The sequence below is a fragment of the Dermacentor silvarum genome, chromosome 1 (assembly GCF_013339745.2).
Source record: "Dermacentor silvarum isolate Dsil-2018 chromosome 1, BIME_Dsil_1.4, whole genome shotgun sequence".
NCBI lineage: Eukaryota > Metazoa > Arthropoda > Arachnida > Ixodida > Ixodidae > Dermacentor > Dermacentor silvarum.
The window spans coordinates 24,010,973-24,033,250 of NC_051154.1; the positions used below are offsets into that span (position 1 = coordinate 24,010,973).

Sequence of the window (22,278 nt, forward strand, 5' to 3'; positions counted from 1 at the left end):
TGTTTAGGGTGATGTACCTATTCGGGAAAACCTTGAAACAGGTTTAATGGCAATTCACATTGCACGTAAAAGCCCGCCTGCCTCTAACAACCCCACAAACGACGAACGAAGAATCATAGAGGCGCATTTATAGCAAAAGGCGCGAAGTGCCAATGCTGACAGCATTGTGAAGCTCCTCGCCTGTTGGCACAGACGCAGGTCGTCTGGAACTCGCCGGTGCTATAGTTGCGGGCGCCGCCATGGCCGGCACTCACAGCGAACCGCCGACCCTTACGCCCCGGGGCCCGGTGCCGCCGGCGCTGCTTGTGGTGAGCCCGATGCACGTGGTGACGCTGTCGGCCCGCCGGTCCTGGGGCGTGCGCATGGCCCAGCGGCTGCACACCATCTCTCAACGATGGTTCGCGCACGTGCTCCTGCTCTTCCTGCTGGCCGCATATGCAGCGCTGGGGGCGCTCGCATTCCGCTACCTCGAAGGCCCGTACGAGGCCCGCGCAAAGGCGGGCCTCACCAGGTGAGCTCGTATAAAGTAAAGGACATGATTCCATATGCGTAACGCATTTCCACTTTAATGCGGCTAAAATTGATTGATTGATTGATTGATTGATTGATTGATTGATTGATTGATTGATTGATTGATTGATTGATTGATGTGGGAAGGGAGGGAGGGATGTCTCGCAGGCAAACGGGCCCGACAAGCAGTGCGTGCTGCGGTATTATTCACAGCTTCCGTCACTGTCCGGTTGAGTTGCACAAAGGTTCTCTATTTCTGCTAATGTATGTGTGACCAATAGGGAAATTCCAGGTGCTTCATTTCTGGTGGCCTATGTTATAAAATTATTGCCCTTGCTCTTCTGTTCTTTATTGCTTTTATGTTTTGAGTGGGAGAGAGGGAACCTCCGCGTATTATTTACTGAGCCGATCATCAAGATTCTTTGGGGCGCGTGATCGTGGTCACGCGCCCCTAAGAATCTCTTTCTCATAGGTATCATTAGGAGCGGTAATTTTGCTGAATCTCTGTAATTTTCCATCAATTGTCATCATTTAGCTCGATTGTCTCTTTTTTTTTTCTAAAAATGTTCACTTCCTGCCTTGAAAAAAAGCAATTTCGAGTTATGCCTAGGCAGCCATGACAACGAGGTGCAACACGAGTTTCACTACAGCGCTAAGCTAGGACTACAATTAACATTCCGAAGTCCCGTCAAATCCATGACATAGATCACTGTGTGCCAGCTCCCAGTGAACTAATTGCAATTTTCCGCCCTTATGTCGTCCAATGGCGGGGTCGTGCGTCTTTTTAAAGCGAAGCTTTGTACCTCTACCAGCCAAGGGTTCTGTCGTGTCCGTCGTTGTAATCAAAAAACGATCCCGACGAACCGCTAACAATTGCAGGTATAGCAGTATAGCTTACTTGAATTCAGGCATTCAGCGTACAACTAAGCACTCGTTTTCGCAAGAAAAACCACAAAAACAAGCTTCAAAGTGATGAGCCAACATGATGGATGATAAGGGCTGCGGGCAAACAACGGAAACAGGCTCGGCGCGGTCCGTAAGATTAGATTGCAGCTGTTGCAAAGCTTATGCAGCTGCTTGAAAGAGGGTTGACGTCATTCGAAACCCTTCCAGCATAGTAACTGCTTCGGTTCATTTTCTAGACTACCCCACTATGGGGTAGTCTACCCACTATGGGGTAGTCTAGTAGTGTATATCACACCGATCATAAAGCAGTAGTGAACATTGTTGTGAAGTAAATAATAATAAAGGCCGTGGTTAAAGTTACGTTGTAGTGTGTGAAATATCAAGTGCGCCGCAGTCACCGTGAGGGTGGCGTAAAAAGCTTCGCTTTCCAACCACCTTCACAGGGTGGATTGGCGGGCAATTTTTTTTCTATCAGATATCAGCGAAGCCAAACAGCACTGCGCATGATCAATCTTTGGGACGATCTGGGAATTCCGAGTGCTGTTGACACTCTTGCAGCCTTGAAAGAGTTCAAGGACGCATTAACACAGCTTTTCGTTCGTGACTGCTGCTGGCCATTCGCTAATAATATGTCCAACATCACCATTGGCTAGTATCTGCGCTTACGCAACCTACTGCGCGCCCACTGACAACTTTTATTTTTTATGCTAGAACTGTTGGCAAGGGCAGTTGCCAAGCATACGTGATGCTTTACATATTATTAGCGAATGAGGCCAGCTACTCTTTTTTTTTTTTTTATTGCGATAAAGACTTGCCGTTAAGGCATAATTTTTGATATGTATGTGTATTATATGTGTGCTGTGAGGCCTGTGTTGTGTATAAATTGAAGCAGTGTTTTGTGGAACTTGTTATCGTGTATCCAGCGATCATAGCTGGTTGTCACACTGTAACGGAGGCCGGCTTGTAGTAGGAGACGCGAGCGTTCCGATTGTAAACCAGTACATGTCCATATTAGATGGTATGCATCTGCTTCCATCACAGGGACGGAGCAGTACGGACACGTAGCACCCAGTGGTAAATGCGACCAGTTCCACCTTGAGATCACAGCCGGTGTAAGGGCCACCCCGGCCCGAAGCCTCCTAAGCACAACTTCCTCCGCCCTAGTAAGGTGAAGGGGGAGGGAGCAGACACACGGGGGGATAAGAGCGCGTGTGTCCTGCCGGAGAAAATTTTTACGAGCTACTCGCTTGGCGAACACTTGCGAACGAAAAGTCTCGCTAACCTCTGAGTACTCAACTATGCGTACATTTTGTTGCGGTATCACCACTTCCGTTTAATTTGCACTTTTGTTTCTGATTATTTTTCTCCACTTCTTAGCCTATCTCACCTACTTGGTTAGCGCCGTTTCTCCATACAAATGCTACAGGCGGATAAAGTTCCGCCGAATTTATTTATTTATTTATTTATTTATTTATTTATTTATTTATTTATTTATTTATTTATTTATTTATTTATTTATTTATTTATTTATTTATTTATTTATTTATTTATTTATTTATTTATTTATTTACAAAGTTGTCTTGTTTAGCTGCTGCTAATCTCAAAGATCTCGAGAAGGAGGTCACATACCGACACATAAGCAACAAATTAAAAAAGCAGAATGAATCTGTTGGTATATGTTAATCAAGCGATTAATTGTGGGTGGGAGTTGAGTCAACCGCAATATTTCAACAATGATTATCATATACAGGAGCTAGAATAAATATAATATACAAGAGACAACTAAAAACGCATACCGGTTATATGAACGCCGTAGAAAAAAAAGAAGAAGAAGAAGAAGAAAACGAATACAGTAGAAATTAGTCGCATGTGAAGAAACAAACTTACAAAGCGAACATATCCTTCTTAACTGCAAGATCAATATTCGATTGAGGCGATTGGCCTAGTCGCACTGAGTGTCCCGATTCATACTTCATCCCGGCAATGTCAGACGCAGTTCCACATCAAGAAAAATTGGAACAACTTGTTCATCTTTATTTGTAAGAAAATAAGTGAAATGTTATTGTTGGAGTTTAGTCTAATTAGTATAGTAAATAATTTATTAGAAATTGGTTTGTTGAACTACCCATAGCTAACTTCATTCAGCGTATCGAAAACGGCACTATATGCTGTGTGTTTAGTTGCTCGAGCTTAAATCACAATTTTGAGGTATACGCTGGGCATTACGCTGGGCATTACACTATTGACGTCATCTTGATGAACTGTGGGCGAACACGGTGACAATCCTTCTCAGTCAGTTCAAGATCCCGAATTCATCTGGCTCGTTTGGATTTCACCGTCGAGCGCAGCCCTCAAAGACTCCAAACGCTGGTGCAGCGACCGTAACTTAGCGTTTTGGTCCAGGTGCGTCGGCTGCTGTTGGAGGAGCTGCGCCGGAGCTGCGCGACGGCTGACGAGTCCCGGTGGCGGCGGCTGGCACAGCGGCGTCTGCAAGAGTACGAGGCGCAGATGCGCGCCCTCTGTCAGGCCGGCATCACCACGGACGCCGAGCGTCAGCTGTGGACATTCTGGGGCGCCATGTTCTACTGCGGAACCGTCTTCACCACCATCGGTGAGCGGAGCGCGTCGGTGGGAGGTCGCCGTTCGCAGTTCATGGTTGCCACCCGTATATATAGCCGCGTATAAAATAATAGAAGCCGAGAAAGCTGGCAACCAATCTGCGGTACGCGGGCCCAATCTGGCAATGCGCGTCGATTTTACGCTTCAAATCGCTGCAGCCGCAGGCATCACGGTCATCATCATCATCAGAGTGGAGGGACGTGTAAAGGACTTACAAACAGCATATCATGCTCAGGCGGCGGTAATTCGATAGTAGCTAGCGCGACGCGTCCCGAGATATTGAACCGCCTTTCTGCGTCAGCTTGTGTCGTTTCCTGTTCTATTTTGGGGATTACCACGAGGACCAGCGCGTTCAGTTGTGTGCGTTCGCGCCCTCTAAAGAGTTATTGCCCACTTCACCTTCTATCAAGTAGTCTATACGCGAGCAGCGCGAATTCTTTGGATCGTCCGCACATATGACGGGATACTTACAAAGCTGTTAGTGCGCTTTTCGTAAAATTGAACCACGGATTTCCTGCGTACTGTATTCAGCTGGGGCAACATTGCAAGTGGCTCTTGCATCCAGTTCCGCAGCCTGCTTTGGTAATAGTGTCCGTCCTACACGAAGACTTAGCGAAACATCGACATGATGTTGCATTAGTGTACTGATAATGCTAAAACGGCCATGGAGGCCGATGAGAGCCAGCTCTCTTCATGTGACTATTTCGCCACATTTGCCGCGGAAGGCGGAGTGAGCGCGCTCATTAACTTCTGCTTCCTGCATCCTGGCTAAGCCACTGTCACTAAATTGCACATTTCAAAATGTGAAGTGGGTGGTTAAAAAGAAGGTTACGAAAGAAGCGTGACGACTGCGAACGTTGAACAGAAATGCTTGGCTATTTATTGTGCCGCAGTTCAGTATGGGACATACAAAACGGGACGAAAGCAAACGCTTCAATTCCATGCTGCATTTATTTGCGTCTTTTTCAGCGAAAAGTAGAGATTTAGCCTCCTTCAGAAAAAGTGGTTCTAGATGACCAAGCCATCGGCCATATAATGCCGAATTCGCCGGTCATCGTCAAATCACCGAGTTAAGACTCGTCGGTCGGGAAACCACACGTAAATGCCGAGTAGCGATGGCGCCTCTTCTGACCCGGAAGAACGCCTTCTCCTGCATGCAAACTACATCTTACAGGCCCAGCAACGTGATTACCACTGGTATACAATAAACCTAGTCTCATTAGCCCGTGACAAGCGTTTTGAAAGTCCATATTGAAGTGCAGTTTCAGCTTATCCCTTAGGAGAAAATCTGCGCTACGGAACAGTGCAAATGACAATGCAGAGGCTACCCCATCTTCTTTTATTCGCTCAACCGTAGTTGACAACAGTCACGGCATACAGGTGCAAGTTAACAGGAAGCGTGTAGTATATGGCATCAGTGAATAGTGCAAAATGAATACGGCAAGGCAACAAAGACACACAGCATAAGCGGACGCTCGCAACTGAGTTTATTCGCAGAACCCACGCACACAGGTGCTCTAGGAGTGCCTATGCAACGCTCCATTTCCATGGGGTAAAGTCAACGTAGGTCACACAGGACGCGGTATCAATGACACAACGAAAGCAAGTTTGTCTGTGAAAAACAAAGATGCGCCTCAGTTATCGGCGCGGTGTATGTCCTTCACGAGTGAGCTGTTGCTGTGTGTAGTGGAGGGTGAGGGGACAAAAAGAGAGAGGAGGGGACAGGACGCAGTTTAGTCAGGCATGCTGTAGACGCAGACGAAGTATAATATTCAACTTCGCCTGACAGACGTTATACTTAATCACTCAACCTATAAAATACAAATTAGAATAATTTTTTTTTTAAAGCGAGCCACTCACATACCCATATTAGGACCTATGTTCATGATCAACATCGCAAATCAAAGTTTAGGCACAAACAGATTTCATGCATGCACTGTCTTTGAAGGTCACCCCAATGCCAGCGAAGCCAGCAAAGCCAAAAGCAATTTCAGCCATGACTTTGCCTCTGGCACGAAATACGAACGCGTTGTTCCGGCGCTTCCGACGGTCAGTGAGCACGAGCAACCTTGTTGTGTAAATATATACTATTAATCGAAAACAATTGCTGTCAATAAAGTGATTAAAAATAAGCTTAATTGAGTAAGTCTGCGTGGAATAAACGTCGGCAGGAAAGCGAAATTCGGTGCTAGCAAGTAAACGCTTGCGCCCTGCTGATTTAGATTCGCGAGGTCAAGAGGCCATGGTCAGGTTCGTCGCAACCGTATGCAATTCGGGCGAGCCCTAGATAGGCGTGGGTTCACACTATGTGCAATTATTGCCACTGCGACCGGCCACGCGGGTGTCACACGTACAGCATTGCGCATCTGGCACTCGCGATTTTGCATCATCTGCAAGGTTGTAAGCAACCCGCCAGGGTATGCTCCCCGTTACTTACGTAGAAGGAGATTTATACGAGCCTTCGGTAAGTCGCCTGTAAGAAAAATAAGGAATAGCGGAAGTTTATACGAACTTTATTCCGTGTCGAAGAAGTTATGTGGCTAGCACAGCAGCTCTATTAGACAAAGCTCTTCCACCGCGTCCGCCTTGGTAACAAAAAAATATATATTTAATTTGAAAGGCGATTCAACTTCTAATTGACGTCGATCAATGACAATGTCTTCCTGAGTGAGTAATTGCGGGTGAGAATAGGGTGAATAAATCACATAAATTATCGTGGGAGTCGTGCTGAAGCTGCAACTTTTGATCGATGTCAATTGAAGGTTGATTCATGTAAGCTTTTTGAGTGCATGCATCACATCGGTGGGCAATTTCTTCGGGCGCGGCATGGCAATGCGAAGGCGAGTAGTGAGCGAGCGAGTGCCGGTCCATGCCGCTCCCTCGATGCACTACTCTGCCAACAAGTACGCTTGCACTGGCTGTGGTGACGGTGGCCCGCACCGTCTCTTATCTCCACACGGCTCTGACCTTTGTATGCGCTGTGCATTCGCCGCTCAGTTTCCGTTGAAGCGATAGACCACACGATTTTTCGCCCGCTGCAGCGGCTGCGCCAGCGTTTTGACAGTCGTTGTCTGCGGTCATTCAGTGTGATCTATTCAAGTTTGCTTGTGCGCGATGACACCACGCTTGTCAATTCAGTTAGAAAGCGAATGTGTCCAAGTTTATGCAGCCGATAAAAGTACTATCCCTACTCCGAATAGCTCTCTACCAATTTGCTATCGCAATTGATGCTTCGCCTTTCGGGCGAAACTGCAACTTTTTTTAGACCGCACTATCTTCGGGAACGGTCCGCGAAAAAGACTAGAAACACACAAACCCTATACGGTAAAGTAGAGATAAGTCGCTAAGAAAGACACTGACTTTAAGAAACGTTACATGTTGATGCGCGCGAAAGCACAAATAAAAGAGAATGAAGCCACCTAAAGAATACACGCAGGTTGCCCTGTCTGGACTGCTAACGCTTGTCAGAACGAGTTCGCAGGCATGCACGTTTAGTGCATGCCCGATGGCGAGCGCCATAGAAGAAACTATTGGGGATGTAACACTCTATCAGGCTGATCGACGGTGCTATGAAAAAAACTCACTGGGCTCCGGGAATGTAGGAAAAGGTATAGAGTGTACGCGGCGGATCCAGTCTGGCCGTTGTTTCAGACGCCCAACAGCGAGGAGCAAAGTGGGGAGGGCCATTTTGAATGTGTCGAAAAATTTGCCACCTCGCGTCGTGCCTCCGATTCTTCTGGGGCAGATTTCAGCGGGGTGCGAGCCACGGGAAACTGCCAAACGTGACAGCCGGGGCACACTTCCGAGCGCTGCAAGGCGCCGGCCGGTTCTGTTTTTCCTCGGGGACGCACTTCCGCCGGAAGTGTCGAGCGGGAACAATGCGAACGGCCAAGTTCTCCGGGCAAACGCGGGCGCATACGCAGCCTCGGCTTTCGCTCAACTCTGCGGACCGCAGCGGCGAGTGCCAAAGAAATTGGGGCCGCTCGCGAGGCGCGCAGTACAAACAGAGAAAATATAACGACCCGGTAATGGACCGGCGAGTTCTGGCGCGTGGCGCTGAATGTCGCTGCCCTTGTTAACGTCGACGCCGGACGTAAAAAAAAGAATCTATAACCGGCTGCTGGGAGTCCGCGCGATAGAAAGAATGGACAAAAAATCGCAATACCCAGTTCATACAGCAGTTCAAGAAAAGTATGGTGATTTTTTTTTTTCGAAATAGAATTGAAGCACAAATAAGGTAAACAGAAACATTTGGTAGCAAACCTGAGGGGACGGAAGTGAGGACGTCCGGACGACCTGTCTAAGGCAGGAAAAAGCGCGCGGCGGCACGGCGCGAAAAGCGCTTCGCTCGGTTCTGATTGGCTCGGTGCACACGTGTCATTCGCATCAGCACTATATATACGCAAGAACGGGCGCTAGCACGGAAACCCCCTTCAAACGGCACTCGCGCGGGTGATGAGCAAAGAGCGGTCTTTATATGTGACAGTTTTGGGAGCGAAGTTTCGAAAAGACATTGCCACGCGGAGAGGTGATGACGATGGCGTGCGTGGCTATTGAGATTTCTAGAACGCTTCAACTATTTCGCTGTTGGACTTTACGTACGTGTTTACTACATGAGCTGTGCACCAGAAATTGGGGCGCGGCCAATCGTGATTGTTGGACAGTGGCACAACAAAAGGAAATCTTCGAGGTCCCCCGCAACTTAAGTGATCCCATGAACTCACTCGTTGAGAGGATGATCGAGGAGCGAGTGTGCTCTGATGGAAGATAAGAGTTGAGTCAGCCACGACTTTCAAACTTCATTCTAGCATCCGGGATGCTGACCTGCGAGGTCAAAAAGCCATTACACGGGCTTGACTAGGAGCACGACCCAGCACAAATGGCAGGGACAGACAAATACAGCACAGCAAGAATGTATACTTAATGCAAACAAGAAAATAAAAAAGTGCAACATGAGAAAAACAATCATCTCGAAGACGCAGCATGAGTATATATAGAAAAGAAGCATAAACATGATAAATTGTACCTTTAACATTAAATGCAGGCGAGGAGTACACTGCATGTGTCGCAACAAACAGAATATGAGCACTAGGTCTATACTATATCAAATACTCCAATCCGCCTTTTTCATGGTGCGACGGCGCATGCGTCCTGCCCTAGCGGATTAGTCGCGAAACGTTCTGGAAGGGACGCGCGCGCGGCCGCGCGCTCCTGTCTCGAGGAACGATCCCCCGAAAAAAAAAAAAAAAAAGTGCTCGGACGCGCGCTCTAACACTCGTACCGTGTACCGTGTTGAAACTCCACTCGACGTCGGTGCGGTGTCGAAAACGTGCGCAGCGTAAGTGAAACTCCCAATTTAAAACAGAAAGCGGTCAGGGTGTCGTCCGGACCACTGAGTGGTTTGGGCTGCACCCTGAGCCACGTAGTTGCCGCCTTTCATTGATGGCTAGTAAATTTAATGAAAAACCCCTGCGCTACACTTGGGCGACTCTTAAAAACATCCCGTTGCTGGGGAAGTCTTCTTGCAGCACGGGCCCTCACTTGCTGGTGGCGGCAGCATGCGGCTGAGTTCACGTACTCGGCCAGCCTTTCTGAGGCACCTTATCCCTGTTCATAATCCTTAATCCTCGTTTAAGGCGCGGTAACACTGGGTCGACACGAGACCGACAAGACGCTCACGCCAACGATTGGCCTGGGTCGCTGAGACCATCTTATCATACCAGGCCGACAACAACGCATCCGATGAGCTCGAGCTGTACTGTGACGGGCTTTCTTGTCGACGGCACCGACAAAATCAGCGAGCCGACCATCGTTCGACCGAACCCCGCGCGACCGGCCGTCAAACCGACAACGCGATATGTCCGCAGCGCCTTCGCTTTCAGATATGATCGTGTAACATATACATATGGATATATCTTTGTATTAATCGTGCTCAAAATGAGTCAAAGATGCCTACGGAGTTGAAATGCATACTCTTCAACGCTCTCATGCCGAGAACATGAAGTGTGAGTTTCCTTCGCCCAGTTTCCTTCGCCCTAGCTGCTTACGTCGAGTTCTTGTACCTGCTACCGGCGCACCTGAACTGAAATGTAAGCAGCTAGGGCGAAGGAAACTGCTTTTATTGTTCGTTTCTGCCTTACTGATTTGAAATCAACGACTCTTCACTTCGCACGGCGCGTACAAAGTAAGCGGCAAGCGGCGACACAGCGCTAGCTGTGCCAACACCTGTACGTCACCGTACCCGTAGGCTGCCGGCCGCATTCGCTACGTAGATGGGTGGATCTGTACGTGTTGCTAGGCTGACACAGTTCCAGTAATGTGCTGTTTACCTCTGTGTCAAACGGGTGACAAGAGACGGCGCATCGGTAAAGGCGCATCAACAACCGTCTCGCTCAGTTATACCAACGGTCTCACCGATTGCATCTGCGTTTTCGCGAGAGAACAACACGACCTATAAATGAGCGCTTATGCGGGCACAGATTTCCCTAATAATGTTTTATAGCACGCGCCAACTGTAAGTATGATGAAGGTAAAGAAAAGCGAGAATCAATAATAAATCAACAGCCCGTAATATATGTATCTGGATCACAATTACCGTTGTTTAAGTAGTTCGGCCGCTCATATCGACTCGTCTCTGGGTGGGAAACGGCTCACATGCGCAGAAATGTATGTATCGCTACGTTTTAACATTATTTCATATCAGCGATACACCTTAATTCGCTCCAATATTTGACGCTAACAACGATCTGTGGCTATAGATGTCGATGTATACAAGTGCACCGCTTTGATAAATCCGGCGTGGAAGGCTGCGCTCAAGACTTCTTGAATATGCGAAATGTCTAAGGAATGTGTAAAAAGAATACAAAAAGCGAGCTCCAAGTGTAGAAATCAGCGACAATAAACTCCAAGGCAGCCGCGTCGGCAGATGGAACTCGGTGTGCCTCTATCGGTCGCACTGTTAGCACAGCAGCGCACTCGGACCTGCTCACCCAGTAGTCGGTGAGCGCTACATTGTGTCCAGGAATGACATGCTGCCCCGGAGAAGCCATTAATAATTATTCGCGATCCACGAAACGGACAACCAACGCGGACTCAACATGGGCGCAAACGCACATCAACCGGCGAAATCCCCGGCACCCTACCAAAACGTTTCCAGCGGCGTGCGGCAGAGGGCAGCACAGGAAAATGAAAAAGGCGGATTGAGACGGACCGAATCACCTGGCGAACAAAACAGTACTTCAAGCATTATTTCAACAACAGCATACAGAAAAGCGGTAAAGCGATATAAAAAAAGAGTACATCAAGCATTAGTTCAACAATAGCATACAAAAAAATGGTAAAATGCTGTAATCCCTATTTTCAGGTTGTCACTTGATTCAAGTGAAACGGTAAAAGAAAACGCGGCATTTCGTTTCCGTAATTAGTACGCGTGCGCGGAAAATCACAGGATTCAACGAGACGAGTATTATAAGTAAAGGTCATATATGCTTTAGTTTTGAAACAGTGCTTATGAAGTCATCCCTTCTAAGGCCTGTGCGATACCACATCATAAGAATTGTTTGATGGTAGTCTGGCAGGGTTACTAAAATTGTTTCACGGAAGAGCGGGACAGTGTCACTGCCATAAGGGACACTATTGTGATAGCCTAATTGGAATGGCGAACAGTGCCAATTGCATCACATGTGGTGTTCAGGAAACAGCCATATATCTCTTATGAGACTGCCCCAGATACGAAGATGAGAGGAGAGCCCTACGGACGGCTTTGGGGCACTTAGACGACAAGCCTATTTGCAGAGGAGATCTTGGGCCCGTGGCCTCGCGCGTGGCCTGTATGACCACCTGTGACTAAGTCAGCGATGAATCCTTGATTGTAACTGTGCAGAGCGTGAACTTCTCTCTTCCTTCTCCTCTTTCTATCCCCTTTCCCCCTTCCCCGATGCAGGGTCGCCTACCGGGCTCAGCCTGGTTAACCTCCCTGCTTTTCCCTTATGACTTCTCTCTTTCTCTCTCTCTCTCTCTCTCTCTCTGTCTTTGTGGTAGCACGAACAGCCTTTTCCAGCATTATGTGTAATTCAGGGATATTTTCCCCATGCCCCAAACTAGATGATAGAAGTTAACGTGAGATAAAAACAAATATTTATAAATTAGAAGTTTGACAGTCTTATATAAGAGAAACGCACTCTAGAAAGAATGCCTGAAACCCTGGACGTATTGGAACGCAGTAGTTCAACATGTGCATTCCATGGCATGTGTTCCTCGAAGAGTACACCCAGTCATTTAATCTCACTGGTCTACTCTCACCAGACGGTGAGAGTAGACCGGTTCGGCTTCTGCTCTGGTCAGAATGGGTTCCCGTTGCCACGTGACATCACAGACACGACTACATCATTCATTACGCATCAAGGCTTCGGGGAATCTAGCTGATCAATCAGCGCAGGCAATACCGACGAACTGCGCTAGTATTCAAGATTTAGAGGGCCAAGTGGGCATCTTAGCTTGTTCAAACTGCAGTCCTAATGAATTCATCGGATCCGTACTTCACAACGAGCACTGATTGGCAAGTCGAGAACTCTTAGCTTATAATTAACACTGTTGCGCAAAGCGACGAAGGGACAGGACTTGGGCGAGAAAAACAACACACGACACCTGAGCGCAAATTGCTAGCTTATGCTGGCATAACTTTAAGATAACATTTAACAGTGTTAAAACAGCAGCGTAAACATTCCTTCCACCACTCAACTTTGCTTAACTGGGACACTTCTTCCGGGTAACTCCGCCCTGCCACAATTCTCCCAGAAACTGAAGCACCTGTGCTCCAGACGTAACGAATGGCATCTTTTCTCAAGTCAGCATTGCACGCATTGAATCGAGCTTCGGGGCTGCTTGCGAAACCCTCTCACACTTTATTGAAGTGGACGAGAGGCCCTGTGTGCTACGTGAGTCTCACGCCTCACACGTTGTATTTCGGATCCCACTAGAAGGGGGACGTCGCATGTTCTTCTGTACCCCTCGCGAGCAGGTGCTCCCTGACCAATCAAAGCGAATTCGAGGCCATTCTTTACCAGTGAGAGGCGATCAGGTGTAGAAAATATCGGAAGTTAAGCAAATATCCAGCAGCAATTTGGCACGAGCGAACGCGGGCCCGGCGTGACAGGTTCTTCTTCGTAAGGCAGCCATGTAGTACGAGCCGACAAGGCCAGATTATCGCGAGTTATTGCCTTCCTAGCGAACGACACCTTATACTGGGCCCCTTTGTACAATGTCGTTAACCTCTCGCAGGAATGTCACCGAGTGCTGACACTGCGTGAGAACTAAAATAGATGTCTGGTGATCCAGGAATGAAAGAGCGCACATACCAGCAAGTGCGAAGACATTTGTTATGCTCTGAGAAGAATCACTTTTCCAACTTTCGGTTTCGCAACTGTCAGCGTTTTGTCGCGAAATCCAGTCCCTATAGTTCAGCTTAAGGCATAGTCAACCATCTGTGTATTTAATATGGCTTCTGCGCCACCTTCAGGCCAAAGATCAGAAAAGCATATGAAAGTAATTCACGAGCAGAGCGCTTCAAGTGTGCGGACGTGCCAAGCTCCTTCGTTTCTACTTATGTGGCAAGAACCAGGGGTAAATGAAGGCCTAGTCATGAAATATTTCACTTTTGCAAAAAAATACCAAATCCGCCTGTTAATCACCACCTCTCCGAAACAAAGTATCCGATTAATCACTGACAGCAGAAAAATGGGTGAAGCCTTTCTAGAGCGCCCTTCAAGCAACGGCACGCGGGCACTTCGTTCCGACAGGTTATTTCCTCTTTTTTTATTTTTAACTTCTTTTCGCGTGCAAAAACTCTCTTGGTTTCAATCCATCTTGTAAGATATTTATTACATTCCTGCTTCTGCTGGTAAGAAGCACTTTTTTTGTTTTCTGTTTACAGGTTTTGTTTTACGTATTCTGCTGTTAAACATTTACTACTTGTCAAGATGATTGATAGCTTCCGAACTCTCCAAGCAAATTACAGACCAGTATGTGCGCTGCTTTCTTCGCTCTTTTATACTTTTTTTCTTTCATTATCAAAGTATATTTTCTCGTGTTCGTTCATCAACCCACCTAATTGCATGGCCCTTTCTACCTTATCTTACGTTCGCCAAATCGTTCTCGCAACAAAATTACTTTCTCAGCCTTGAATATCGCTCCCACTTGTCAAATGCTAACAGATTTATGTGATAAAGCTCAATGGCATCTGTGATAGTAGCAGAAGTTGTTATCAGCCAAACGAGTCCGTTCGTCACCGCATTAATAATTTTAAAAGGGAGCAGGTGAGAAGAATTAGGCTCTTTTAAAGCGAAGCTTTATATGTCTAGGCGAAATCGCATATGACTAGGAGAACTCGCCTGTGTAACGAAAATTATCAGCAGCAGCATTGGCTCGAGCGTCGTAATCTTCCGCAGGCTCGTTGGCGCCCCTCGGATTGCGCTCGTGCTCGTGCTCGTCACGCGCTCGTGCCACTGCTCCCGCGTTCGTCATCGTCGTCTTCTTCCACAGCTAGCTGTGTTGCCGCTTATCATTGCAGCGTAGAATTTCACTTCTCTTCTGTCGTCGTAATGGGGAGGCCGCGTTTATATAGGGGGTATGAGCCATTGCTTAAGGGGGTATGAGCCATTCATTGTCTTATCGTAACGGACAGATTTAATTTTGAAGCAATTTAATTTCAAAGAATTGCAAGCGGCAATAGCGGGCGAATGCTGCTAACCACGCGCCTATAAAACTCGAGAGATCGAACGCAAGCGACAACGGCTGACTGAGGGCATACCGTCAGTGACGTAGTTCTCTCCGTCGCAGCCGAACGTGTATGTAACCTCATAATTGAGAAATACTTTAACGAACCCTCGGGATTAACCCAGTGATAAACACCGGGGCCGCACGTTTCAGCTTCGCTGGTTAACCATCTTCACTGAGTGGAAGGGCCACCGAATTTTTTTTTCAGTTTCTTTTTTTTTTCGCTTTTCAAATACATATTTTATGCGCACTTCAGGAAAAAATTGTTGAGAACCCTTATAAATATTGTGTTACTTAGCATGTCCGAACAAAGTTCTGCATGAAAAACCGAAGATATGATGAATTTAATGTCACTTCCGATAAGCATTGCGACACATGCATCAGAGGGAGAATTTGCATACATAAGCTATACTCTAGACACGATGTTTTATAGTCCTTTAGTTGCACTTGAACGTTCGCACAGGTATTGGCTGGAAATCGCGTTCTTTCTCGTTTGCGTAGAACCATGCAAGCACGTGCAACGCAACCTTCAGCTGTTAGCGATAGAAGATATAGTTGAAAGCCGGCGCTCGAGGAGCGGAGGCAATAATGCACAATTGATTCCCATTAATTCCATCTTGAATATTTCGACTTTTCGCCTAATTCGAACGCACTGGAATATCTCGGCAAGAAACGATACGTTGCTATATTTAAAAAAAAACTGGTCTATTTCTAACGTGATAGCACGTCCCCAGGGTAATTCGACCCCCAATAGGCACCCACTCATGCGCGCAACGGTTATCAAATGCTTAAAAACACAAGAAGTTGGACAAGCAGCGCTACTGGTTCCCTAGGCGACGACGATGGCGGCAGCAAACTGCCTTGTACTGATGATGACCACTTGCGTGGTGCCCTGGGCGATAACTCCTTTGACGGTTTCGTCAGCGCTAGCGACATTGTTGTGATCTGTATACCAACTACGACATGTATAGCTATTGCAATACTGCATTGAAGTAGTCTGTAGTCTTTCATCATCGACAGATTACTTCAAACAACAAAAAAAGTTTTATATCTGTTCCTTTTGCCACTCTTTGTTAATTCGAACTTTAGGATAATACGACGAACATTTGTAGTTCCTCTACCTAGGTTGATTTCAGCCTTTCGAGGTAAGGAGCCCGAGCACAACTTGACAGTTTGTCTTCATACATCCTTTACGCATAAAATGAGGTTGACACGATGACACGATTGGAATCACTTTTTGCCAGGGCTGGGCAGTATCGAACATAAATGTATTTTAGATACTATCTTAAGATACTATTTCGGTATCTTGAATCTGCGACATCATACATTCAGCAAGGCATGTATCAGTATCTGTATTATCGATACATCATATGAAGCATCGTGTGCCTTAACATGCAAGATACACCTATGGCAAATCCACAAAGACAACCAGCCGTTAAATTTATTTTGAGGCGACACTTCTATGCTAACTCATTTTTCTAATAACCATATACGATTGCAAAAATCGAATGCCGTGCGGTACTAGTAAAGAAAGGTTTACTAATGAAAGAGAGAGAGATAGATGGTGAGGAAGGCAGGGAGGTTAACCAGATGTTAGAATCCGGTTTGCTACCCTGCTCTGGGGTAGGGAAATAGGGGTTAGAGAAAGGACAGAGAGAGAGAGAGAGAGAGAGAGAGTGAGAAAGAAATAAAAGCACAAAAAATCGCACACGCCGGAAGCGCGTTCTAATCACAGTCGGTCAGATAGTCCGGTGGCTCGCAAGAAGCGCAGAAGCACCTGCACGGCATTCTTCTGTGACGTTAAGTCCGGTTTGTGGTGAAGAATTTTTTCTTCCGACAGAAGCCGGTCGTCCAATTGGTTGAACGCGTTGTTGAGAGATTGTCTCTGCGCACTGTACTGCGGGCAGTCGCACAAAATATGTACAATCGATACTTCATTGCCACGATGGTCACAGGCTGCGCTGTCAGCCATTCCTGTGCGGAACGCATAGGCGTTGATAAACGCAACCCATAACCATAATCGACACAAAAGGGTTGCGTCTCCTCGGCGAAGCCTTGATGGTACTCGAAGGCTTAGGGTTGGGTCCAGAGAGTATAAGCGAGCATGCTTGAAGTGCGATTCATTGCATTGTGACCTGGTGCGTCGACGAGCAAGCACGCGGAGCTTCCGTGCAGTATCAGTCCTAGAAAGTGGTATGGGCCGTTGGTGATCTTCTTTATGAGCTGTGCGGGCAGCTTGATCGGCCCGTTGATTGCCGATAATTCCGCAGTGACTTGGAAGCCACTGAAAAGTTATTTCTTGCACTATCTCAGTCAGATTGTGTAATGCCTCGGCAATCTCAAAGACCAACTGCTCGTGTGGACCTCGGCGTAAAGGTGATAGTAGAGACTGCAGAGCCGCCTTTGAGTCGCAGAAAATTGTCCATTTGTGTGTCACTTGATCACTAATGAACTGGAGCGAGGCACAAAGCGCTGCGAGCTCTGCTGCCGTCGATGTTATGACGTGAGACGTCTTGAATTTAATAGTTGTACCCATCGTTGGTATCACAACTGCCGCGGTAGAGCTGTTCAGCAGGATGGATCTGTCGGTTTATATATGGGCAGAGTCTTGGTACTTGTCATACAACAGAAGTAAGGCGAGCTGTTTAATGACAGCTCTGCTTTTTTCTAGATGACAGGTATTGTCAGGTTAATATTTGGCTGAGTAAGGCACCACGGAGGAATCGAAGGTCTTGCGGCAGGAATGAAGCAAGTTCGTAATGATTCACCATGCGTGGTTCACCACCACCGCTAGCAGAGATGCCAGGTGGTGGCGGGGAGTCCGGGCAAGATGTCGTATGTGTGCCCTCAGTGCTTCAACCTCAATGTGAGTCTTGGCGAGGAGGTCTCCAGCGATTGCTATAGTCGCCACTGTTGATGCACTCCGAGGCAGGCCTAGGCAAATGCGGAGCGCTTAGGCTTGAACACTTTGTATGGTGCGCAGACTCGTTTTGTTTACGTTGGTTAAAGCTGGCAAGCTGTACCGCAGGAAGCCGCGAAAGAGCACATTGTATAGTTGCAACATAGCACTTGTGGACATTCCCCATGTATTTCCAGTGAAGAACTTAAACAGGTGACAGATGCCAGTTAACCGCTTCTTCATGTATGAAACATGAGGGCTCCATGACATGTCTCTGTCAATTATAACGCCTAGAAACTTGTAAGATCGAATGTATGGTATTCTTTGGCCATTTATCAATACGCTGTAGTTCGCCATGGGCTTGCGTGTAAATGCCACAAGTGCGCATTTCTCAGACGATATTTCCGGACCTCGATTCCGGAGGTAAATAGCAGTCTGAGATGCGGCTTTCTGGATCCTCGCTCGCAGTTGTAGGCGTGTCCAGACGTCCAAACGCAGACGTCCAAACGCAGATGTCATCCGCATGCATTGATAGCTGAACTGTGCTTGGCAGGTGCTAAAGGAGAGAAAGGAGAGTCACATTGAACAGCACAGGGCTGAGTACACCGCCTTGGGGGACGCCGGGGTAGCTGTAATGTAGAGAGGTGTGGCCATCCTCAGTTTAATTATACTCATTAGGTAGAAAGTTCCAACCGCAGAGTTGAAGTCACACCGATGCTTATAACATACCATTTTGATATAAATCCAGACTGAACACGAGCTCATGTCGTGAAATGCATTGCTGTTCTGGCTGCAGTTTTACACACTGTGTTTTACACAGCGCAGAAACATATTACGTGTAACATCAATGCACATCGCTGCAGATTTTAAGTACTATGGTTGCACTTTACGAGCACCTGATCTAGTCACTGCTAAATACCCGCACAGAAGCACCGCCATAGAATTATAAGCCGCGAAAAGGATACGCTAAAAATTGTCCCGAAGGCGAAGCATTGAAAGCGATAACAAGGATCAGCGTTGCGCTGAAGGCGTCTCAGAACGCTGGCGTGGTGAGCGTGACAGCGACGTTGCAGGTGTCGCTCCTCGATGATGCACGAGACGGCATTAAAGAAAAACCGTCGGCGTTGGTCAGCGTCCAAAGAAAGGATTACGTAAATCTAGCTTGACGTTCACCACGGTGCGGTATGCACACAGCTGCTCAGCACGAACGTTAATATGTACGCGCACAACGCTGATGCCTGCAGTGGAAGCCAGAACGCTGCCCTGGCTCCTGTAGAACCGACTGAGGGGAGCGTGAAAGTGCGTGCACTTGGTTTCGTCACCTCTGCAACAAAACGCGTTACGCTTCTCCGGAGGCCTTCTTTTCTCCATGCGCAGACCGCGTATGCGTCGTGAATAGCAGGACAGCACGACAACGGCGACGCCAACGGCGATGGCGCAAGTGCGCCTCGAACGTTAGTATAAACAATTTCAATCGCAATTACGGACCAGCCTTGTCTTCTGCTCGCTGGAATCGCCGGACCGCCGCAGTCGCACATTTCTCTCCACGTGGGCCCGCTGTTTGAAATCACGTAGCGTAAAAAGCACTATTTGCCGTATTATTACGTCTGCTGCCCTAAATTTGGTTAACAGTCTACCATTAGGAATCAATCACCTAGATAACGTGAGTCAAAACAATATGGCTGCTCTAACAATTAGAGATCAGCGTGAGGTGTACAATGGAAGGTGGAGCCCGCTGCCGCTCTGCTGTGCTTGTGGTAACTCTATATAACTCCAGCCGTTTATTGATATTTTCCACCGCAAGTTCATTTGCATTTTTCCTATACTATCTTTAAACGGACACTAAAGAGAAAACATTATGTGAGCTGTATTAGTAAGTTACCCTTGTAAGACACCAAGAAAGCCGCTCTTATAATACTGTGAGAAGAGGCTTGGTTAAAGGACGCAAAAAAAAGAAAGACGGGTGACGACGCTGCCTTGGAGATCCTTCCCCATCCCTCTGGCAAGGAGGAAGATCTCCTCTTCCCCGGCCGACACCACCTTTCTGCACTTCGAGGCGTCGTGGAGTTCCTTGACTCGTCAGGGCTCTCCGCACGCCTCTAAGGACATTTCTACAAGCGGGAAGGCCTCACGGCCTCCCACCCCAACCCGGGCCTGACCGGCCTGGCACAACACCCCTGCAGACTCTGCAGCACACCAAGGCCTTCCATCTCGGCCTGATACGTGCCGCCTATGCCTGCCGGTTTTGCTTCGCCCAGCCATGGCGACTCCACTCTATCCCTTCTTTCGCTCCCACTTACCCCTCCCCGTTGGCGCTGAGCCGTGCTCCCTCAAGGGCTGCAGAAGATAGCGCCAACCTTTCCCTTTCCCTCAAGAACCACTTATCATCATCCTTCCCCAGCCCGGCGTGACGCCGTGGATTTTGACCTCCTCTGCTCGGGCGTAGTTTATCCTTTATCGGCTAAGAGGGACCACGTTGCGTTCTACAACAGCCAAGGAGTGAACTTTGCAAGCTTGAAGAACTTTTACAGAGGTGAAACGGCGCAAATATTAAAAGATACTTTAACGTCCGTGAAGTCACACTGACACGCTGGCGCTGGGGTTTCGGCGTGACATCAAACAAAAATGAACTTTGACCATGCACTGATATATATATATATATATATATGAAGTGAGGTTATGCCGGGATCCGGTAGTTGAACAGGAACTTGTAGGTTGAGGACGCACGTACGATAAAAACGATACTTCCAACGTTTCGGCGGGGTCCGGCCTTCGCCAGGGAATTCTCTGACGAAGGCCGGACCCTGGCCGAAACATTGGAAATAAAGTATCGTTTTTTTTTTGTACGTGCATCCTCAACCTAAAAGTTCCTATATATATATATATATATATATATATATATATATATATATATATTGTAGAGGCGTTCTGGTTTAATTATATAGAGCGTAGAGCCCTGCAGCGAGAGGTTACACAGCTCAGGCAACACAGGCACAAGGCTTAGGCCAACTCGTTAACTTCGTTTTTCTCGGAGCAGTGCATACTGCTCGTTCTTCTTCAGTACAATTATCTCCCCGGAGAAAAGGAGCCGTCCCGGCGACCTACGGGCAGGATAGCACAGGGGGGGTCTAAATAAGGCTTTAGCCACTGAACGTGCACGATTTCGCGCCCTCGGCGGCGCTTATCCGAAGGTGGCTAAATGGGTTCTATCATGTAGTTCACATGAGACGTTTGACTGACCACACGGTAGGGACCCTGGTACTTGGAAACGAGTTTCGGTGAAAGTCCAGGGCTGGTGGCGGTAACCCCAAAGCCAGACTAGTGAGTCAGGGGCATATGGGGCAGGAGAGGCGGAAGTATCCCAACGGTGCTTCTGTCGCTGCTGACCTTCCGTAGTAAATGTGCGGGTGAGCTGTCGGCACTCTTCCGCGTGTGCAGCAGCTTCGGACAGGGCAGTAGACTCCGTTTTGTCAGGGCGATGCGGGAGAATGGTATCCATTGTGCAGGAAGGCTCGCGTCCGTAAAGAAGAAAGAACGGGGGAAATCCCGTAGTTGTCTGTGTGGCGGTGTTATAAGCATACGTCACGAAGGGTAGAACACGGTCCCAATTGGTCTGGTCAGATGTGACGTACATGGATAACATGTCGCCAAGAGTACGGTTAAGGTGCTCAGTCATCCCATTAGTCTACGGGTGGTATGCAGTAGTGGTACGGTGAATTACGTGGCATTCCTTGAGTACGGCTTCTATAACGTCAGAGAGGAAGACACGGCCTCTGTCGCTGACAGAGGCCGTGTCTTCGGCCTCTGTTCTCTGGGGGCTCCATGGCTGAAGTATGATGTTACGCAGAAGGAACCATGCAGCATCACGCGCAGATGCACTGGGCAGAGGCGAAGTTTCCGCGTAACGCGTTAGATGGTCTATCGCCACAATCACCCAGCGGTTGCCGTCTGAAGTACTCGGCAGGGGACCGTAAAGATCAACTCCGACGTGGTCAAAGGTGCGTCCTGGGCAAGGCAGTGGTTGCAATGGAGCAGCTGAGGCACGAGGGGTATTCTTGCGTCGTTGGCAAGCGAGGCAGGAGCGTACATATCGGCGGACGAATCGGTACATTCCGCGCCTGTAATATGAAGTCGCAGGGGCGCATATGTTTTTATTACTCCTGCATGCGCGCATTGTGGGCCATCGTGAAACGCTGCATATATGTCCGAACTTAGATGCCGTGGGACCACGAGTAACGATTTGCGACCGCCCGAGATGTAGTTACAGCAGTATAGGAGTCCGTCACGAACAGCGAAGTGGTGTGCTTGGCGACGCAATGTACGGTCAGAAGAAGGCGCAGATGGGTTGGACAGAAAAGCCAGTATAGAGACAATCCATCGATCCTTCTGCTGCTCCGAAAGCCTGTCCGTGGTGGTAAGGGAGGACTCGTATATTGGTACCGTCGAATAATTTGGCTGGCCTGACACAGGGGAGCGGGACAGGGCATCCGCGTCCCAATGTTTACGGCCAGAGCGGTACAGCACTCGAATGTCGTACTCTTCGAGGCGGAGCGCCCATCGAGCGAGGCGAC

At 48.0% G+C, this 22,278-nt stretch overlaps 1 protein-coding gene across 1 annotated transcript in view; it reads left to right on the forward strand.

Moving 5' to 3' along the window:
• Positions 1-239: 239 nt before the first annotated feature.
• Positions 240-22,278, forward strand: part of LOC119445972 (TWiK family of potassium channels protein 7) — a 72,515-nt gene continuing 50,476 nt past the window's right edge. The window contains exons 1-2 of the mRNA XM_037712788.2: positions 240-511; positions 3,807-4,027. Of these exons, the coding sequence (XP_037568716.1) occupies positions 240-511; positions 3,807-4,027 (493 nt within the window). The remainder of the gene's footprint in view (positions 512-3,806; positions 4,028-22,278) is intronic.